Genomic DNA, 18,298 nt, shown 5'->3' with positions numbered 1-18,298 from the left:
GGGGGGGGGGAGAAGGAATACAACTTCCAAGCACAGGGGGCGAGTCCCTGCACCGTGTAATCTTTATAATTATGACCCCTTTTGAAGTCCCACGTTTTATTAGTAGGGCTCATCCCCCTCGGGTGACCAAACTGCAAATGTGAAAAATCAGGGCGTGTGTGTGTGTGTGGGGGGGGATAATAGGAGCCTATATAAGAAAAAGACCCCAAAATCGGGACTGTCCCTATAAAATCAGGACATCTGGTCACCCTACCTCCCCCTCCCCTCGCGGCCTCACCTGGCGCTGTAGTTTTCCCGTTCCTTGTTCACTATTTTGTCCCCGAAAAACTGTCACTGAAACGGGGGGCCCTGGGCGGGGAGCCGCTAAAGGGCGAGGCCCCCCCTGATCTCACCCCGTCAGCGCTGCCTGCGCTTAGCCCTGGAGCTGGGCCCACGTCGTCTCTCCCCTTTGCCCTCCCCAAGAGCAAGGCCCTGGCCCTGGCCCCAGCCTGGCTGCCACCCGCGGTGTGTGGGTCCCAGCCCGGGCCGCGGCGGCCCCTCCGAGCACAGCGCCAGGGTTGGGGCCTGCCGCCGCCGCCCGCTCGGGGGTGCAGCCCTAGGCCGTGGGGGGCCGGCCGGGTGCCTGCCCGCAGCCCGGCTCCGGCCCCGGCCCCGGCCCCGAGCGGCCTCCCCGCTCCGCCTCCGCCTCGGTTGCCTCGGCGACCCGGGTAACACAAGAGGCCTAGCACGGCCTCAGGCCGGACCAGGCGCGGCCTGGCTCGACGAGGGGACGCCCCCGGGGCCCTAGTGCCGGCAGCGGCTCGGCAGCGTTGGTGAGTGGGGGCGAGCTGGGGCTGCGGGCGCCCCAGTGCACGGCCCAGCCCGAGGGGCTATTGCAGGGACTCCCGAGGGGGCCCAAGATGGAGCAGGCCCCCTCTGGCCTGAGGGGCAAGACTCCCCTCGCCCCCTCTGGGATGACTGGTCCCCTTGGGGCCCTGCCACCCCCACCCGGCGAGGCTCCCGCTGCCCCGAGGGACCCCACTGACCCCAGGCACGCCCTTGTGCCAGGCCGCCACTGACCTCGAGGAGACACCGGGCAAGGCTCCCACTGGCATGGCTAGTCTCCTTCGGCACGACCTCCGCCGATGTGAGGGGCCTCCTCGTGTAGTAATCCCACCAACTCCACTGCCTGCATCGTGCCAGGCTCCCATGGAGCTCCACAGGGGTGCCCGCCCCTTCCCACCCACCCCCGGGCGAGGTGCCCACTTACCCAAGAAACCCATGTCGGTGGCATCCCTCTTGCCCCCAAGGGCCTTGTGGAGAGGAACGGTGCCCTGTGCTAAGCCATCGCCTCGCGATTAAGGGCTCTGCGGAGGATAAAGTGTTGTTTCTGAGACTCCCTGGTGCAGTACGGTACAGGCTGTTCTGCGGGTGGGCTAGAAATCTGCCAGGGACACAGGCTGCAACTCTACACAAAGGGTTACAAACAATAGGTGTGGTAGTGTGTGTGAGATCCAGCATATCGCCACACAAACAGCTTCAAAACTAAGGCCAGGTCTATGCACGAGATTATGTACAGGGATAACTATATCTGGTAGGGGTGTGATATAGTTATACTTGTCAAACACCTAGTGTGGACACAGTTATACCCATTCAATGATGCCTTATTCTGTTATAGATTATTATTCCACTTCCTGATAGGAATAAGCTGTCCTGGTATAAGCACATTTATACCAGTATAGCTGAATCCCCACTAGGGGAGTTGTATCATTTTAATTATAGGTTTCAGAGTAACAGCCGTGTCAGTCTGTATTCGCAAAAAGAAAAGGAGTACTTGTGGCATCTTTGAGACTAACCAATTTATTTGAGCATAAGCTTTCATGAGCATCCGATGAAGTGAGCTGTAGCTCACGAAAGCTTATGCTCAAATAAATTGGTTAGTCTCTAAGGTAACACAAGTACTCCTTTTCATTTTAATTATAGTTAGAGCAGGACAACTGAGTTAAGGTTGACAGACGCCAATGCACCGTAAAAAGCAAAGAAATAAGCAGTCTAGTGATTCATCACCATGCTCTGCTTGCTAGTTTCCCTTCTCACCCTTGGTTATTGCCCTTCTACTACCCAAAGCCCAGAATTCCCCCACACATTATCCTGAGCCAATGGCTCCTAACCTTTCCAGACTACTATGCCCCTTTCAGAAGTCTGATTTGTCTTGTGTACCCCAAAGTTTCCCCTCATTTGAAAACGACTTGCTGACAAAATCAACATAAAAATACAAAAGTGTCACGGCACACTATTACTGAAAAGTTGCTTTTACTTTCTCATTTATTCATATACTTATAAAATAAATCAATTGGAATATAAATATTGTTCTTACATTTCAGTCCCTTCTGCTTTTCCACAGCCTCGTGAGAGGAAGTGGGGCAGCATTGACTCCCAAACCACTCTTTCTGCTTTCCAGCAATGGATCCAATGATGATATATTAGGTTAGTGCATGTAGCTTTACATTTGGAGACCTTAACAGCTGTTCATGCCCTCCTTCAAATTATACATATTAAACTCTGCTGCACTCTCAATATTTGCTGTGTAATTTTCAGTATCGTAGTACAAGCTTTTCCAATGATGTGTAGCTTTAGTTTGTTTGCTAATTGGTGTTATTCTCATTCCTGTCTATGGATATAAAAGGTATGTTTGTATATAGTGGAATACAAATGAATAGTTTCTCCAGTGCTTCTTGAACGGAGGATTTGTCATAGGCTACGTGGGCAAATGGTTGTTGGAGAACCTTGTTTAAAATTGGTAGCACATCACTGATGAACTGTGAAATGCATTTCAAAATGATGTGCAGAACTTATACCAGCAGAAGTATGAGTTCTGTGCATAGGGCACTTGCAGGACTGAACACAAAGTTTTTAAGCAGAATTGATATTTTACAGATGAAATTCACCGTGGGAGGTAGTAATCTTTTTGGTGTGATGTCAGCTGCATAGGATACCAGTTTTGCAGAGGGTACACAAATTTCTCACCCTGCTGTGAATGTTAGACCTCCTAAAGTGACACTGTCAGCTAGTCTAGGTTGCAAGTGGGGAAACAAATTTACAAAGAAATATTGGTAATGATGTTTTTAAAAGGTCAATAAAAGCATTTCCTTGTTTGGATCTAAATATTTTCACCCTGCATGAAACCCAAACATTGCAGCATCTGTTAGTGACCGAGAAAGTGAACTTGACCAGTCTCTAGATGCCTCTCAGTCTCAAAGTGAAGTTCTGAAAGTATCCAAATAGCATGAATGGTATAAAAAGTAAATCAGATATTTAAAATTCTTTCTGTCTTAGGATGGGATTTGAATTTTAATGATAAATGGATGCCTAACTCTCTCAGGCTGTCTTGAAAATTTGTTTTAAATTTTTTTTTTTAATTATACAGGGTAGAGAATTTGTCTTTAATTTTAATTTCAATCTGACAGCATCCCTGTAAATAAATTACGATATTTATTCTATGTTATTTGATACTGTTCATTTAAGCTATTTAAAATGTTTTGACTGTAGTAATTGCAAAAGTGCATTGGATAACACTTTAAAATTGAGTTTTTTAAAAAAATAAAACCTTACAGATAAAAAGAAGAGACAATGAAAGCCTTTTTAAAAAGTTCAGATGGTGTTTTTATGCTGAGAGCAAAAGTAACTACTATAGGAAGACATGAAGATTCAGATCTCGTTCTGAAGGTATAAGCATAAAATTTATTTTCATTATTATTCTTTACAGCAGTTACTCTTACTTAACTTCATTACCCCATTTATAATAATTCCAGTCTTTCTTAGTCAGCAGTGATTTATTTGATTTCATTTAGAGCAACAGGGATGAAATGGCAATTAGAGAACCTGTTTAAATATTTAAGTTAGACAACCAAAAGAGAGAGGAATTATTTGATATGGGTTAGGGTCATATAACATGAAGCAACAGCCTGAAAACAGCCTCCTAAAAATAGGAAAACTTAACATAGACATTAGGAACCACCAGTTCAATTAGACAACTCACTAATTTGCCAAGGAGGTTGCTTAAGAACCATCATTACAGGTGTTCATACATGAACTAGCTCTAACACTTAGAAAAGGATAGGGTATTATAGAAAATTATACCTCAGTAGTGCTGGGGACTAGATCCAAAGCCCATTGAAGTCAATGGGAATCTGTCCTGTGACTTTGGTGAGCTTTGAATCAAGCCCTATGTGAATAAGGGTTGGATCAGAATGTCATTTTACAGCTGTTTCATCTGTGATTAAGTTTAAGATCACAATTAAAAATCGTTCCTTTTCTGAGATTAGTTTACTAAAAACCACAGATGTCTCTACACAGGAGGGTTTTTAAACCATGAGCATACATTAGTGTAGCACTCTACAGTAAGTGTCAAGGATGCTTTACACTACAGAGAGGAAAAAAGACAGGTTCTTGCTCCAAGTAGCTTACAATCTAGGGTCCTGATACTGCAAATATTTGCATATGTGAGTTGTAGTCCCACTGAGTTCAATGGAAGTACTAAATGTGCAAAAAAGTTCCTCGTGTTTTAAGTGTCTGTAGTATTGGGGCCTAGGTTGGATATGAAATAATATGCTATAGAGAAAGATCACAAGAAGCAAGGGGGAGGGAAAAGTTCTTAAAATCATACCTTCATTATTATCATATGCATCTTTCTGTAACATCAACAACAAAAATGATTAGGGGTCTGGAACACATGAGTTATGAGGAGAGGCTGAGGGAACTGGGATTGTTTAGTCTGCAGAAGAGAAGAATGCGGGGGGATTTGATAGCTGCTTTCAACTACCTGAGAGGTAGTTCTAGAGAGGATGGTTCTAGACTATTCTCAGTGGTGGAAGAGGACAGGACAAGGAGTAATGGTCTCAAGTTGCAGTGGGGGAGGTTTAGGTTGGATATTAGGAAAAACTTTTTCACTAGGAGGGTGGTGAAACACTGGAATGCGTTGCCTAGGGAGGTGGTGGAATCTCCTTCCTTAGAAGTTTTTAAGGTCAGGCTTGACAAAGCCCTGGCTGGGATGATTTAATTGGGTATGGGTCCTGCTTTTGAGCAGGGGGTTGGACTAGATGACCTCCTGAGGTCCCTTCCAACCCTGATATTCTATGATCAGTTATCCATTTTTATTGCTGGGATCTTGTATGTTTTGGTACCTATTCAGATGACCTGTCTGACTTATAAAATGCAAAAATGTGAAGCTTTTAAAAAAAAATCTAGCCATTGAACAAAATAAAAAAAAATACTGTATCTTGCATAATAGATGAGTAATCAGCAGCCATTTTGACTACCTCTGAGCCAAAACATATTATGGTATGAAATTAGCCAGATGAGACAAAGCAAAATAAATCCCAGCAAAATCCCCATTGCGATCCATAACTCTGGGAAATTCTTTGCACTGATTTCTGAAACTGTTATCTAATTTCAGTCTATAGGTATTGAAGATCACCATGCAGTCATTGAATTCAGTGATTCAGAAAGCAGCTTTGTTCTTCAAGATTTCAACTCTCTTCATGGCACTTTCGTTAATGATTGCCATATACAGAACGCAGCAGTGAAAGTGGGTGCAGGGGATATTCTGCGCTTTGGTTCAGGAGGAACATCCTATGAGCTAGTGATAGAAAACACTTCTCAGGTAATGTCCCATGAGTGGATAACATCTTCCTATTTTGTAAGGTAGCTGCATATGAGTGTCTGCTCCAGGGGTGACATTCTGGCCCCTTTGAGGAGTTTTCACCCAAGACCTTTTAGAAATTCCTTTTTTAATTAATTTGTTCACCCTCTTATGCCAATGTAAGAATAATGCAGAGTGGAACCTGACAGATGTGTAAAATCTAGAACTGAGCAATGGACAACACTCCTTATTTATAAAAGTAAATATATTGATACAAAGAATGGAGTGAAATGTTTAGTAAAAAATGGGCTGAAATTGCGGAAGTCTGACTGGATTTGTTAATCATGTGACTATACCAAATGACCATTTCCTTGGTCCTGTTCAGTACCTCATTTCTCAGGTAAATCTCCCTTTGACATCAAGCTACAGTGTGAAATAAGCCTCCAATAGCTATGTATTTGGTTACATTTAAAACCCAAACATATTACTATATTAATATACCAGAAAAACAAAAGCTAAAAAATTCTGCTTATTTTATTAGTTGTTTCCCTCTCTCATGTTTCTACCTCTTGTAATGTCTGCATTTCTGGTCCTTTTTTCCATCCCTCACCTTGTAGTTCTCACTCATTTTCAGTATTATTATATACTAGAGGGTCACACACCAGGGACTCCTTGCATACCTCCATTTCTCACTCCACAACTCGCTGTTTGGTGCCTTCCCATCCTCCTCTGTTTCAGGGACTCTGTGTCACTTCTGCCAGCACCAGGGGATCTGTGTGCCTCCCATTTCTCCTGTTCTGTCATTCCAGGTTCTCCCATTCTCCCCCACACAAACCAGTGGCTCTGGGTTTATCTCCATTTTCACTTCCCCATATGCCTTTCATCCCCATCCCTCCCTGCCTTTTCCCCTATGGCAGGAGGTCTGTATGCTTCTCCTTCTTCCACACTGGCTCCATCAGTCTCCCACCACCACCAACAGAGGCCCTCTGCACTATGACAATTGGGGGTCCCCCATCTTTCCTGCTGCCAGGGGAATGAAAGGCCCCAGGGAGGGTGTCTGGTCCTGCCTCCGGTGCTAGGTGCGAAGCCAATGGGGGTGTTGGAGTGTGAGCTCACCCCAAACTCACCCCCAGCAGCTTCTGTGCTGTAGTGCTGGCCTAGCTCCCTGATCCAGCCCATTGGCTCTCCTCACAGTGTTCAGACAATGCCCCATGTCTGCGATGCCCTGCCCCCTTTCTGACCCTGTTTATTTTTTCTGGTGGCTGAGGAACTCCATGAGATGGGAGCCCTGTGCAACTGCACCCAGTGCATATTGGTTAATCCAGGCCTGACACTAAGGGTTCTGTGTGCCCCTCCATTATGATCCCATTGTGCTAGGTGCTGTACAAACAGCACAAAACAATGGTCCGTGCCCAAGGAGCTTCTTTTCTCTTCCTTCTGTTTTTCCCCCTCATCCTTCTCTTTGCATGTTCCATGTTCCCCTTCTCTGATACTCACTTCCTTAACTAGTACAGTGGGTGTACTTTAAAAGGTTTTATTGCATTGAGAGATATTGCCGGTTCCAGCTGTAAACCCTGTTTTAGGTATAGGTAGGTATGTGTCACTGACCATGAAATCTGGTCTCCCCCTGTGAAATTTCGTCTTTTGTGTACTTTTACCCTATATGATTTCATGGGGAGATCAGCGTTTCTCAAATTGGGGGTCCTGACCTAAAAGGGAATTGCAGGGGAGTCACAAGGTTATTTTAGGGGGGGTTGCGGTATTGCCACTGTTACTTCTGCCCTGCCTTCAGATTGGGGTGGCTGGAGAGCAGTAGCTGTTGGCCAGGCGCCCAGCTCTGAAGGAAGGCAGTGCGCTGCCGGCAGCCGTGCAGAAGTAAGGGTGGCAATACAATATGATACCACCCTTTACTTCTGTGCTGCTGCCTTCAGAGCTGGGTGGCCAGAGAGCGGCGGCTGTTCACTGAGGGCCCAGCTCTGCAGTCAGCGGTGCAGAAGTAAGGGTGGCAACACCATACCAGGCCATCCTTACTTTGCGCAGGTGCTGGGCGTGGTTCTGTCTTCAGAGCTGGGCTTCCAGCCAGCAGCCACGCTCTCCAGCTGCCCAGCTCTGAAGGCAGCAGCATCACCAGCAGCAGTGTAGTAAGTAAGGGTAGCAGTACTGCAACCCCCCTCCAATAACCTTGTGACACACACACACACAGGCTCCTTTTTGGGTCAAGATCCCTACCCTTACAACACCATGACATTTCAGATTTAAGTAGCTGAAATCATGAAATTTACGATTTTTTTAATCCTATGATCATGAAATTGATCAAAATGGACCATGAATTTTGTAGGGCCCTAGGTATAGGGCATGCATCTCAAACAGAGAGACTCTTTCAGAAATAAAGTATGATAATTGTACTTTAATCACAGCCTAGACATCTTACTCAGGTTTTAACATTTTATTTTTCAAAAAGTCAGCATAGCTAGATATGGTAGTGAGGCAAATTGTTTTCCCTTTGAGACGCCTTCTCTCTCAAAAGAGGGGGAAAGAAATGTTCTTGGATTCATTGTGAGAGGGAATTGGAAAATAAGAGGTCTTTAGCTCCACCTGCTGCACAATCTCAGGCCCTTCATTGAGAGGTTGTATAACCTCCTGGCTTTTTCTTCGCCCCCAAATGCACTAGGGACAAGAAAAGTTAAGCCTCTAGAAACCTCAGAAATATCTCCAGGTTTTTCTGATTCTTCTTCAGAAGTACAGAGTATCCAAACTGGAAAATTCCCTTATCATGATGTGTTTTCAAAAGTTAAATGGTAAAAATAACAGATTATAAAAACGGTTACCTTTTGAAAATTGCGCTTAAAAATTTGCGCTTTCAAACTCAAAAGTATACCTGGATTATATGTGATTACTTTATTAGCAATAGTATCATTCATGTCCTTAACATGAGACAGGCATCCAGCAAAGACACCATGTCACACCACAACTCTTGAACACAGTGTAAAATAAAAGCATTCACATGTATAGGAAATGACATTAAAAAGGAACTGTAGTACTCCTGTCACCGGACAGTCAGCTAGTATCACCAAGATTTCAGGCAATTTATATGGGAAGGAATTGATAAGAACCTGTAATACTTTTATTACTCTGGGTCTTGAAGATCTCAAGAAATTGGAGATCTAGAAATCTTCCTTGAATAGGATAAAAAACAATCTGATAGATTCAGGCTTGTCTTTGGAGACATGTCTCCAGAATTTGGGAAGGAGTGCTCAAATGCAGCAAGAAGCAAAGGATGTCGCAATAGTTTGTATTCCCATATTGCAAACATAGAAATGCTGCACTTCAAATAAATAGTCAAGGCCTAACTTTCCAAAATGGGTGATTTAATGGGGTGACATATTCTATCACTCAGACTAACATTGGGCACACAAAATGCACATTTATGTTAACACTTTGCACGGTTATAACTCATTCCATCACAGTATCTTAAAGTGCTTTACCAACATATAATAATTAAACCTCATATGCCCCCTGTAAATTAAGGAAGCATTACTTCTATCGTATGGGTAGGGAAACTGAAGCAGGGAGCTGTTCAATGACTTATTCAAGGTCGCAGAGTGAATCAGTGGAGGAGCCAGGAGCAGAACCCAGAAATTCTGGTTCTCAAACCTGAGGTTTAAGCACTAGGCTACATTTCCTATACATAAATTAGATTTCAGAGTGGTAGCCATGTTAGTCTGTATCAGCAGAAAGAACAAGGAGTACTTGTGGCACTTTAGAGACTAACATATAAATTAGATTGTAAATTCTTCTGGGCAGGGACTGGGATTATCTCTGCTGTGTGTAGAGTGCCAAGCAAAATTAAGCCCTGATCTTGGGCCTCTAAGCACCACCTCGGTACACATAATAGTCCCAGAGTGCCAATTTGAGTATCCGGGTGCAGATTTTGGATGTCCTAGCCCAGTTTAGTAGTTTGGACTCTTCTCCCCAAAGATACACAGAGAGCTGATAACTGAAGAGAAAAATCCTGATTCTAGGTGGTGAAACCAACTTGATGAACTAATGCAGTTAGAATTCCAATGCTGTGGCAGAAAAACTGTTTAAATAAAGTTTGTCCACAGCAGAACATCAGGCATTTTCATTTTAAAAAATATGTACAATACATACTGACACAGAAACAGCACAATGGTGCCTTTTTAAAGCTTCAGGCTTTATGATTCCTTTTTGATATAATAGTTTTGATGTTTGACATTGTTCACTGTAGAGGATAAATCATGGTTAAGTTTCAGTGCACCAAGTACTTACTATATCTATAAAAAGACGATTGTCCCTTTTTTTAGTATTAAAAGTGAAACAATTTTTTAACTATAATTGTATAAGATGTTAAATTATTCAATCCTGAACGAAACAAATGTGTAGCCCTGAAATTACAAATACATTTTAAAGGCAAATAAAAGCCTTTTTTTTTTTTAACCTGTCAAGATCTGAGCATCACAAACACCTATGCAGAGTGAGGCGCTGCATTCATAATGCTGCTTTAGGTGTGTGTGATGTTATCAATTCTTGCAGGGGAAACATTGGACCTTGAAATTGGGTCTGGGCAGGTAAGTAAAAGAGGACATTATTTTCACATTGTTTGTTTCAGATTTTATTTATAATTTTTTAATTCATGCATGCATTTTGTTTGAGACTTAGGATCTTTTTTGTATGTATTTTAAAAGTATTTCAGTTCATCTTAAGTCAGTGTTTCCCAAGCTTGGGACGCCGCTTGTTCAGGGAAAGCCCCTGGCGGGCTGGGCCGGTTTGTTTACCTGCTGTGTCCGCAGGTTCGGCCAATCGCGGCTTCCACTGGCCGCGGTTTGCTGTGCCCGGCCAATTGGGGCTGCAGGAAGCGGCGCAGGCCGAGGGACATACTGGCTCACGAAAGCTTATACGCAAATAAATTTGTTAGTCTCTAAGGTGCCACAAGTACTTCTTATATTTCCACAGTGTCACAGAGCAAAAGATAAACTCTGAGGAGTCAATTGCTAATGCCTCAGTGGTAAACAGATTTAAAAGAATAAAACAGACAAAATATTGTTGGTCTCCCAAAGTGATTATATTTTTCCAGCTGCAGCTAGGCCACAATCAAGAGATTCTTTGAGTCCAGCCTCTTCCTTTGCTTGGAAAATCAGTCATGTAGTGCAGACCTGTGTCCAAAAAGGATGGGTTAAAGAATGATAGTTGGAGGAACACTGAAGTCCAGGGAGCAATATTAGCCTTTGCCTGAAAACTTGGGTGGCTGTCTAGAGAGATACCTGACTCACCCTTTCTGTGGAGGGATAGTAGTCTGATGACCAAAGCACTTGATTTCATGGGCCATACAGCTGATAAACTCAGGCTCTCCCCTTTCCAAATTCTGGGACTTGTCCTGTAGCAAGGGAAGTGTTGTACAGCATGCTTACTGTTTGCCAGTGGAGTCATCCCTTTGTGGAAGGTCCAGCTTCTTCTAGAGATGGGTCAAGTTAGCAGTGTTTAGTTGTGGCTCAGGATTAGGGTTGGGTTCAGGTTTAATGCTGAACCAGGGATAGGGTTTGGATAGGATGGATCATAGCTCACAAGACTTTGGCAGTTTTCATCAGAATTCAGTCACAACCAAACTGGAAACTAGACCTCTCTTGATTTTGGATCTGACCCAAGACTGAAACCACAGGCCAGGTTTGTATTCCAGGGCAGGAATATAAACCCACAGCATGAAATTAAAAGGAATTGGAATTCAGAGCTTCAGTTTTGGCTCATCTCTACAACAATTGAAAGGTGCTCTAATTAACAGATAAGCATGCAGTGCCCTACATAATTTCTCTGACATGTAGGGCTATCAGGCTGGATAAATCTGATCTCAATCCAGGTGTCCTCATGGGGATTTCAGAATACCAAATGACAGATTAAGATAGGGGTTCTCAAACTGGGGGTCATGAACCCTCGGGGGTCATGAGGTTATTACATGGGGGTCGTGGGCTGTCAGCCTCCACCTCCAAATCCCGCTTTGCCTCCAGCATTTATAACAATGTTTAATATAAAAAAATTGTTTTTAATTTATAAAAGGGGGTCGCACTCAGAGGCTTGCTGTGTGAAAGGGGTCACCAAGAGAAAAGTCTGAGAACTGCTGAAGAAAATAGCCTTCAGTTTAGTCTCCTGTCCACAACACAGTGTTGTTGCTCACAAACTATTTGCTTAACCACTTTATTTGGCATAGTTTCCTTCATACAGTTACCCCAGGGTACAAACATTTATTCAGTTTCTCTGAACATGGGTTTGCATCCATTGTCTCAAAGTGAAACTTTGCCAAAATGCCAGGATTTTGGGTTGAAATCATGCAGACCAGAGGTTTCCATATGAAACCATAACCCAACCACAAGCTTTATGAATACCTAGCCAGATTTGCCTCCAAAGATCCACAAACTTGATATGATTGGTACAAACCAGTATTGTGTGTGTAAAGGAAATTTGTGCTTTGTAGTCTACTAGAATTCTTAAATCCTGTCAATAATATAATGGATAAAAGAGAACCAGTTTGACTTTTACAAAGCCTTGACAAAATTCTGCACAAGAGTTGATTAAGAAACTCAGGCCTTGGCCAGTAGTCACTTAAGGACATGCCTAACTTTAAGCACACGAATAGTTTGAAAGACTTCATTTAATTGTCGTCATAGCAAAGTATGCCAACAGACCATCGGGATGAGTTTTACTAGTATTGATGTTGTACAGATATTCATGTATGATCTGGAAAAAAGGTGAATCAAGAGGTGGCAGATTTTGTAGATGACAATAGTTTAGAGAAGACTCTGAAGAACTACAAAAAGACCAAACAAAGCTAAGTGATTAGGTGGCATGATGAAAGATGAAATTCAAAGTTGAAAATGGCAAGGTGATGCAGGTTGATTTGAATTTTTCTTCTCTTCATACATATTGCAGTATGTATTAATATATAACATACACACACTGTATTAAGTAATTTTTTCCCACCCTCTGTACAAGATTGCATTTTTTCCCCCTGCAGATGTCTTGCCCACCAATGAAACATCGCACAGCATGGCCAGGGCAGCTTCAGTTAATTTCAGAGATAAAACTTTACACCCCTTCAACAGCTCCTCCTCAGCTTCCTTTCCTCCAGTCTCAGCACCCATCCAGTGTTCACAACAGTTGGATTCATGGAACAAATGGAACTACACCCCATCCACCAAACAGAAAAAGACCTGTGAGTGCTTGGGGGAGAAGTATGACTTCTTCTTTCTCTCCAGATACTTTCAATAGGCCTACTGCAGTCAGACAAGGTATTTTTTGGTGCTTTCATTATTAACCCTTTATATAGCATTGCACAGTAGTAAAGTTGATCATGACTTCCATGCAAAATGATGTTTTTTCACATGTATCTACTTGTCAGTCTACAGAAGGATTGACAGGACCGATTCTCCTCTCACACTAGTTTCACAGGTCCACTGACCTTGTTGGAGATACTTCTGACTTACATTGGCAAGTGACAGGAGAATTAGGCATGCAGACCCAATCCAGTGTCGATGGAGTTGTTGCATTGTCTTCAGTGGGCATTGGATCAGGTTCATAGTATAGAATTGCTGTTTAGTTTTCAAGTACATAAAAGGTTGTTGCAAGGAGGAGGGAGAAGAATTGTTGTTCTTAACCTCTGAGGATAGGACAAGAAGCAGCAGGCTTAAACTGCAGCAAAGGAGATTTAGGTTGGACATTAAGAAAAACATCCTAACTGTCAGGGTGGGTAAGCAGTGGAATAAATTGCCTAGGGCGGTTGTGGAATCTCCATCATTGGAGATTTTTAAGAGCAGGTTAGACAAACACCTGGCAAGGATGGTCTAGACAATACTTAGTCCCGCCATGAGTGCAGGGGACTGGACTAGATGACCTCTCGAGGTCCCTTCCAGTCCTGTGGTTCTATGAAAGTGTAACTTGCTCTGTTACTACTTACTGTGTTTTCCATTGGTGATACATTCAACTGTTACATCTGGTGGTTGGAGTAACTTTGTTTTCTCTTTTGATCTGTGGTTATCAGCCGTTCTCATTGGGAGTGAGTTAAAAATAGAGCCATATCTTGCATATATTTTCTAAGTGTAAAGAACAGGACAATGTCATGGCTAAGGAAAGGTTCTAGAGGGTTTAAACCCAAATACAACTGGAAAAGCTGAACCAAGTTTTTAACCATGGTTGGCATATTGTATAAGAATTTGCATGCCCACAAATTTTAGGGTCATATGTTAGCTAAGACTTGGTAATGTCCCTAACTCTACTGTAGTCCCTAACACTATAGCATGACATTAATTAAATATTTATTTTTCTTATTCTTGTTTTTATGCATATAGTAATACAAAAGATTAAACAGCATATCATCAAATTGAATTGAAATTGTTTCAGACGAAAAAGCATTGCTGCACAATCATGCCAGCACAACAGAAAAGCAGTGATGGAGAAAAACACTTAAGCATGTGTTTAACTGAATTTTTAAGGTCATTGAAGTTAATGGGACTTACACTTAGCTCTGAGCATGTGCTTATGCTTAAGTGCTTTCCTGAATAGTGGTGGACTGAAGCTTAAATGCTTTTCTTAATCAGGGCCAAAATGATCCATATTCTGTATTTCATAATGTTATAGGTTATATAGTCATAGTTATTCATGTGCCATATGTCATAACATTATAGCTAGTATATGCATAGTTATTCAATGTTGCATATTCAGAAAAACATTCAGACATTATATCTACTCCTCCTCCTCCCGAGGATTCTTTTTATCTTGAAACTATATTATACTTCACTGTTTATATAGTTTGTTTATGCCAGTGAATGTCATTTATTATAACATTTTATTATTATTCTGCAATTGCTTGGATAAAAAGCATAGGTACTAAAATGATGGTGGCTTTGGAAATGCTTGTAGACAAACTAGGGAGGTAAAGATGCATTAATCCTAATCAGAACAGGCTCTTGTGTTGAATTTCTGTGCAAGTCATTAGAAGCCCCTTTTATTTTTTATATTCAATCTTGACAAATGTACCAGGAAATGGACAATCTGGAGCAAGTGGAGTTCCATTATCAGGAAGTCGTCATATGGATTTACTTCTTCAGGAAAAGGTGATGTATGAATGTGACATGGAGGTAGATCACAAAAATATTGTTTATAACAACAGGAATATATTGAAGCAAATATTGTGATTGGTGGGCAAACAAAGCAGAAATGCTATACAAATAGGGTCTTTAAATGACTAATAGTAAAATTCCCTTCACGCACATCAGTGTAGAGTAACTGATTTTGAATGGGACTACACACATGAGTGAGAATTATTATGTGGACAAAGGAATGAGATGTCTTGGAGCTAGTGAATTTCAGGGTGAGGAACTGTAAGGTAGCAAATGTGAGTATCTGAAGTTTTGTTTTAAAGTTGTTGGACTACCACTATATTTTAATAATACTAGAATGAGCAAGTGTAGTGTTTTGGAGACAGAAAATTTATCATAAAATAAAATAAAATAATTTGAAAACCTTTTTTGGAATAGGCACAATGTTGTATCCACATTTGTGTATAATATTCAAATTTATTCTGCATGTAGGATGAAATAATTCTGAAAATGAAAGATGAAATCAGTCGTCTCTTAGGTTTTGAAAGTGAGTCAAAACATAAAGATACACTGATAGCCAATCTTCAGGATGAAATTGCAGTGATGACAAAGAAGATGGCTCAGGCTGCTAGGAATGATGTCGAGTCTACTCAAAAACTACTGACCTTTGAGCGAGATATTGAAGCAAAGACAGGAGAGATTAAAGCCTTGAAAGAGCAGGTATCTTTCGAACTCGTAATGGGACACTGTCAACTTTAATTAGACTCCTTTGTGAATTTTTTTTTTTTAACTAACAATTGTTGCTAGAAACAAAAGAGCTTAGAGGAGAAAAAGAGCTGGGTTTTTTTTTCAGTTTGTTCACCTTTTTGACAACCCTTTGTATATAGACACTGTTTCCTTTGCATAGAAAGTTAGCTTCCTTGTTTGTTTGTGTGTGTCTTTCATACAACAACAGGAGAGAGAAAACATTTTTAAAATATGGAAATCTGATTGAAAAGCTATATAAATTGGGAGGGTGGCTGGAAGGCAAGTATAATATCTGAAACTACTTTTAAGACATTTTTATGTTGACTGTATTTCAAGATGACCGTGTCCCTTTTAAGCTCTGTGTTCATGTGAATGCACACAGTGATAAAGAGCAAGGAAAGAGCAATACTGAAAATCGGATACATAAAACAGAATTATTGCTATACAGAGCGTTGGTGATTGTTTTCAGTGAGTTGTCAGCAGCTCTGGTTTTGTATTATGCTGAAGACGATATATTGCAGGTAGAGCTGCACACTCCCCCAGTGGACTCCTTCAAACGGTCTACTTATCCGCTCTGAATTAGGCTCATGAAACCAATTATTTTAACAATGGGAAATTTATATTTCCTCCCTTCTTATTATCTCTTTGGCCATGAGATGCAAAAGTAGACTGCAAAGTTTCATCTTCACTCATGACAGCCAGGAGGTAATGTGGCTGATCTTTATTTGCATTAGAAAATGTACATGACTTTGAGTGCTTTCAGTAAGTTATTATCTGAAATATTTGTTCTTGACAATTAGCTGAAGACTCCCGAAAAAAATATATAAACCAATGACCTTGAAATACTAGCCTTACTCCTCCTGTTGCTATAAGTTGGCCCATGATATATAAATCCTTTTGACTTACTCATGCAAGCATCCATGGGGCTGCTCATGTGAGTTAGCTGAGAAGGATCTGTGATCTGTGGGTTTTTTGGGTTTTTTTTCTGAATGTTTGACTGCTGGAATATTTCAGTAGCAGAGAGACTATTTGCCTTTTGTTTGTGCTTAGAGTAATGTTGGCTGAACCCTGCTCAGTTTGGATAAACTCTCAGGTTTGAATATTTGTCTAAACTATTCAAACCACTCAGGTCTGCAGAATTGGGCTGGAGATCTTGGAAAACAAGTTCACAAATGAAGCTTCTCATGCTTTTTTCCCATTTGGAAATATCAAGTCAAGTTTATTACTAGCAACTTAGCCATAGTTCAATGCACAAAAATTAAAATATATTACAATAAAACTTAAAATGATATCCAGAATGATAAAATATTTAAAATATATGTACAAACCAATTAAAAAGAACAAAAACCAATTAAACCATACATAATCACTGTGCCACTTGCCTTTTCCTTATTGTAGCGGCTGACCATGCAAATAGGGCAACTGCTTGAATCACAGATACACTGTCAATTCCTAACAAATATTCAGTTTTCTAGAAACAGGCATCTGGGACAAAAACACAGAAAGCCATTTTGACCTCAAGTGGCAATACAAATTACAAAATCACAAGTAATGGGGTAGGTCTTCCACCTACCCAAAGCCCCATGGACAGAGGTGATTACATTTCTCAGTGCCTTATATCAGACTTTTAAGTTAGATGTCTGCGTAGATTGAAAACGGAGAGCTGTAAAGGCCCTCCTTAACTTGCTGTTGGACAGACTGTCTAAATATCTGGCATATCCATGGAGTTGGAAATGTAGCAAGAACACTTTTCTCATAGCAGCTTTTGATCATGACTGAATTGGGAAGTATGGACATGAGTGTATTTGATTAATTTAAACAAAAAGCCATTTAACTTATTTCAAACCTCAAAACAAGTCTGGTTCAAATGTAGAACAAAGGTAGGGTTTGTATGACCTGAGCTGGTTTGCCCATTCCCTATTTAAGGTTACCAATAATTTATTTTCTTTGCATATCTTTTGTAGATCAGCAGTCTGCAGAGAGATTCGAGCCAAGTCTTGTGCCATTCCCTCTCTGAAAGAGACTTAGAAATTGCAAACTTGAAAAAAGAGGGTGAGAAGCTAAGGAGGAACCAAGGTCTAACTACAGGTATATTTCCTCTGGCATCTCAGGTAGTCTACTTTTAATATGCAGTTTTTAGGGCTAGGATCACAGTTAATATAGTTTAGCAATGAAAATGTATACTTGAAAACTTCTCTGGCCAGAAATGATTTTTAGTGGCTTTGTGGACCTTCTAAAATTGTTCGTCCCTTTTTTCTATTTCATTTTAACCTCTTTGAGGCTTACAGATATCTTCTGACAGAAGAACTAGTAGAATAGAAATAAGGAACATTGGGACCTAAACCTGGGTGAGTTGTGGGACAGATGGTTTATTTAAAAAAAGAGGGGGGAAAACCCTAGAATATAAGGAACTGTTAGTCACTGTAGGTCAGACCCTCAGCTGTGTAATCAGTATAGCTCCACTAACTTCAGGGACACTACTGATTTACACCTACTGAGGATCCGGCCTCCTATGTCCAGTGTTCTGAATATCTCTCAAGGGCCCTGTCTCAGAGTGCAAACCATTTTCCAATTTCCAGCCTTCCTTTATATAATGATTTAGTAGTCAAAAGGACTTTAATATTTACACAAAATACTCAAGTGTTTTTATTTAAACAGTAGCTAACAATACAGTCCTGTTAGCGAAATCATTTCACTCCATCTCCGTTTTCCAAAAGCAAACAGTGTGTGTTATATTTACTTACACCAGTCCACAGGGACAAGTTATCAAAGTTTCAGACCTAAGCATAGATTTTCAAGAAAAACTGAGCTGTAAGAGAATTGTTCT

The 18,298-nt window shown here is 41.3% G+C and overlaps 1 protein-coding gene and 1 long non-coding RNA gene across 4 annotated transcripts in view; one reads left to right on the top strand and one right to left on the bottom strand.

Moving 5' to 3' along the window:
• LOC311532783 overlaps nt 1-515 on the bottom strand; it is a 56,002-nt gene extending 55,487 nt beyond the window's left edge. Inside the window, exon 1 of the long non-coding RNA XR_014714447.1 lies at nt 278-515. This is a non-coding gene — a long non-coding RNA (uncharacterized lncRNA). The remainder of the gene's footprint in view (nt 1-277) is intronic.
• A 179-nt stretch (nt 516-694) lies between these two features.
• FHAD1 (forkhead associated phosphopeptide binding domain 1) overlaps nt 695-18,298 on the top strand; it is a 63,399-nt gene continuing 45,795 nt past the window's right edge. For 2 of the 3 annotated variants that reach the window (XM_084651590.1, XM_084651589.1), the window contains exons 1-8: nt 695-812; nt 2,384-2,466; nt 3,594-3,705; nt 5,435-5,641; nt 12,645-12,918; nt 14,666-14,739; nt 15,217-15,444; nt 17,436-17,559. In XM_084651590.1, coding sequence (XP_084507716.1) covers nt 3,610-3,705; nt 5,435-5,641; nt 12,645-12,918; nt 14,666-14,739; nt 15,217-15,444; nt 17,436-17,559 — 1,003 coding nt within the window. In that variant the 5' untranslated portion in view covers nt 695-812; nt 2,384-2,466; nt 3,594-3,609. The remainder of the gene's footprint in view (nt 813-2,383; nt 2,467-3,593; nt 3,706-5,434; nt 5,642-12,644; nt 12,919-14,665; nt 14,740-15,216; nt 15,445-17,435; nt 17,560-18,298) is intronic. The other variant, XM_084651591.1, reaches the window with a different exon arrangement.

Source organism: Lepidochelys olivacea (genome assembly GCF_965140295.1).
Source record: "Lepidochelys olivacea isolate rLepOli2 genome assembly, chromosome: 18".
NCBI lineage: Eukaryota > Metazoa > Chordata > Testudines > Cheloniidae > Lepidochelys > Lepidochelys olivacea.
Note: the sequence above shows the minus strand (reverse complement) of the source record. Positions and strands in the feature narration are given on the sequence as shown.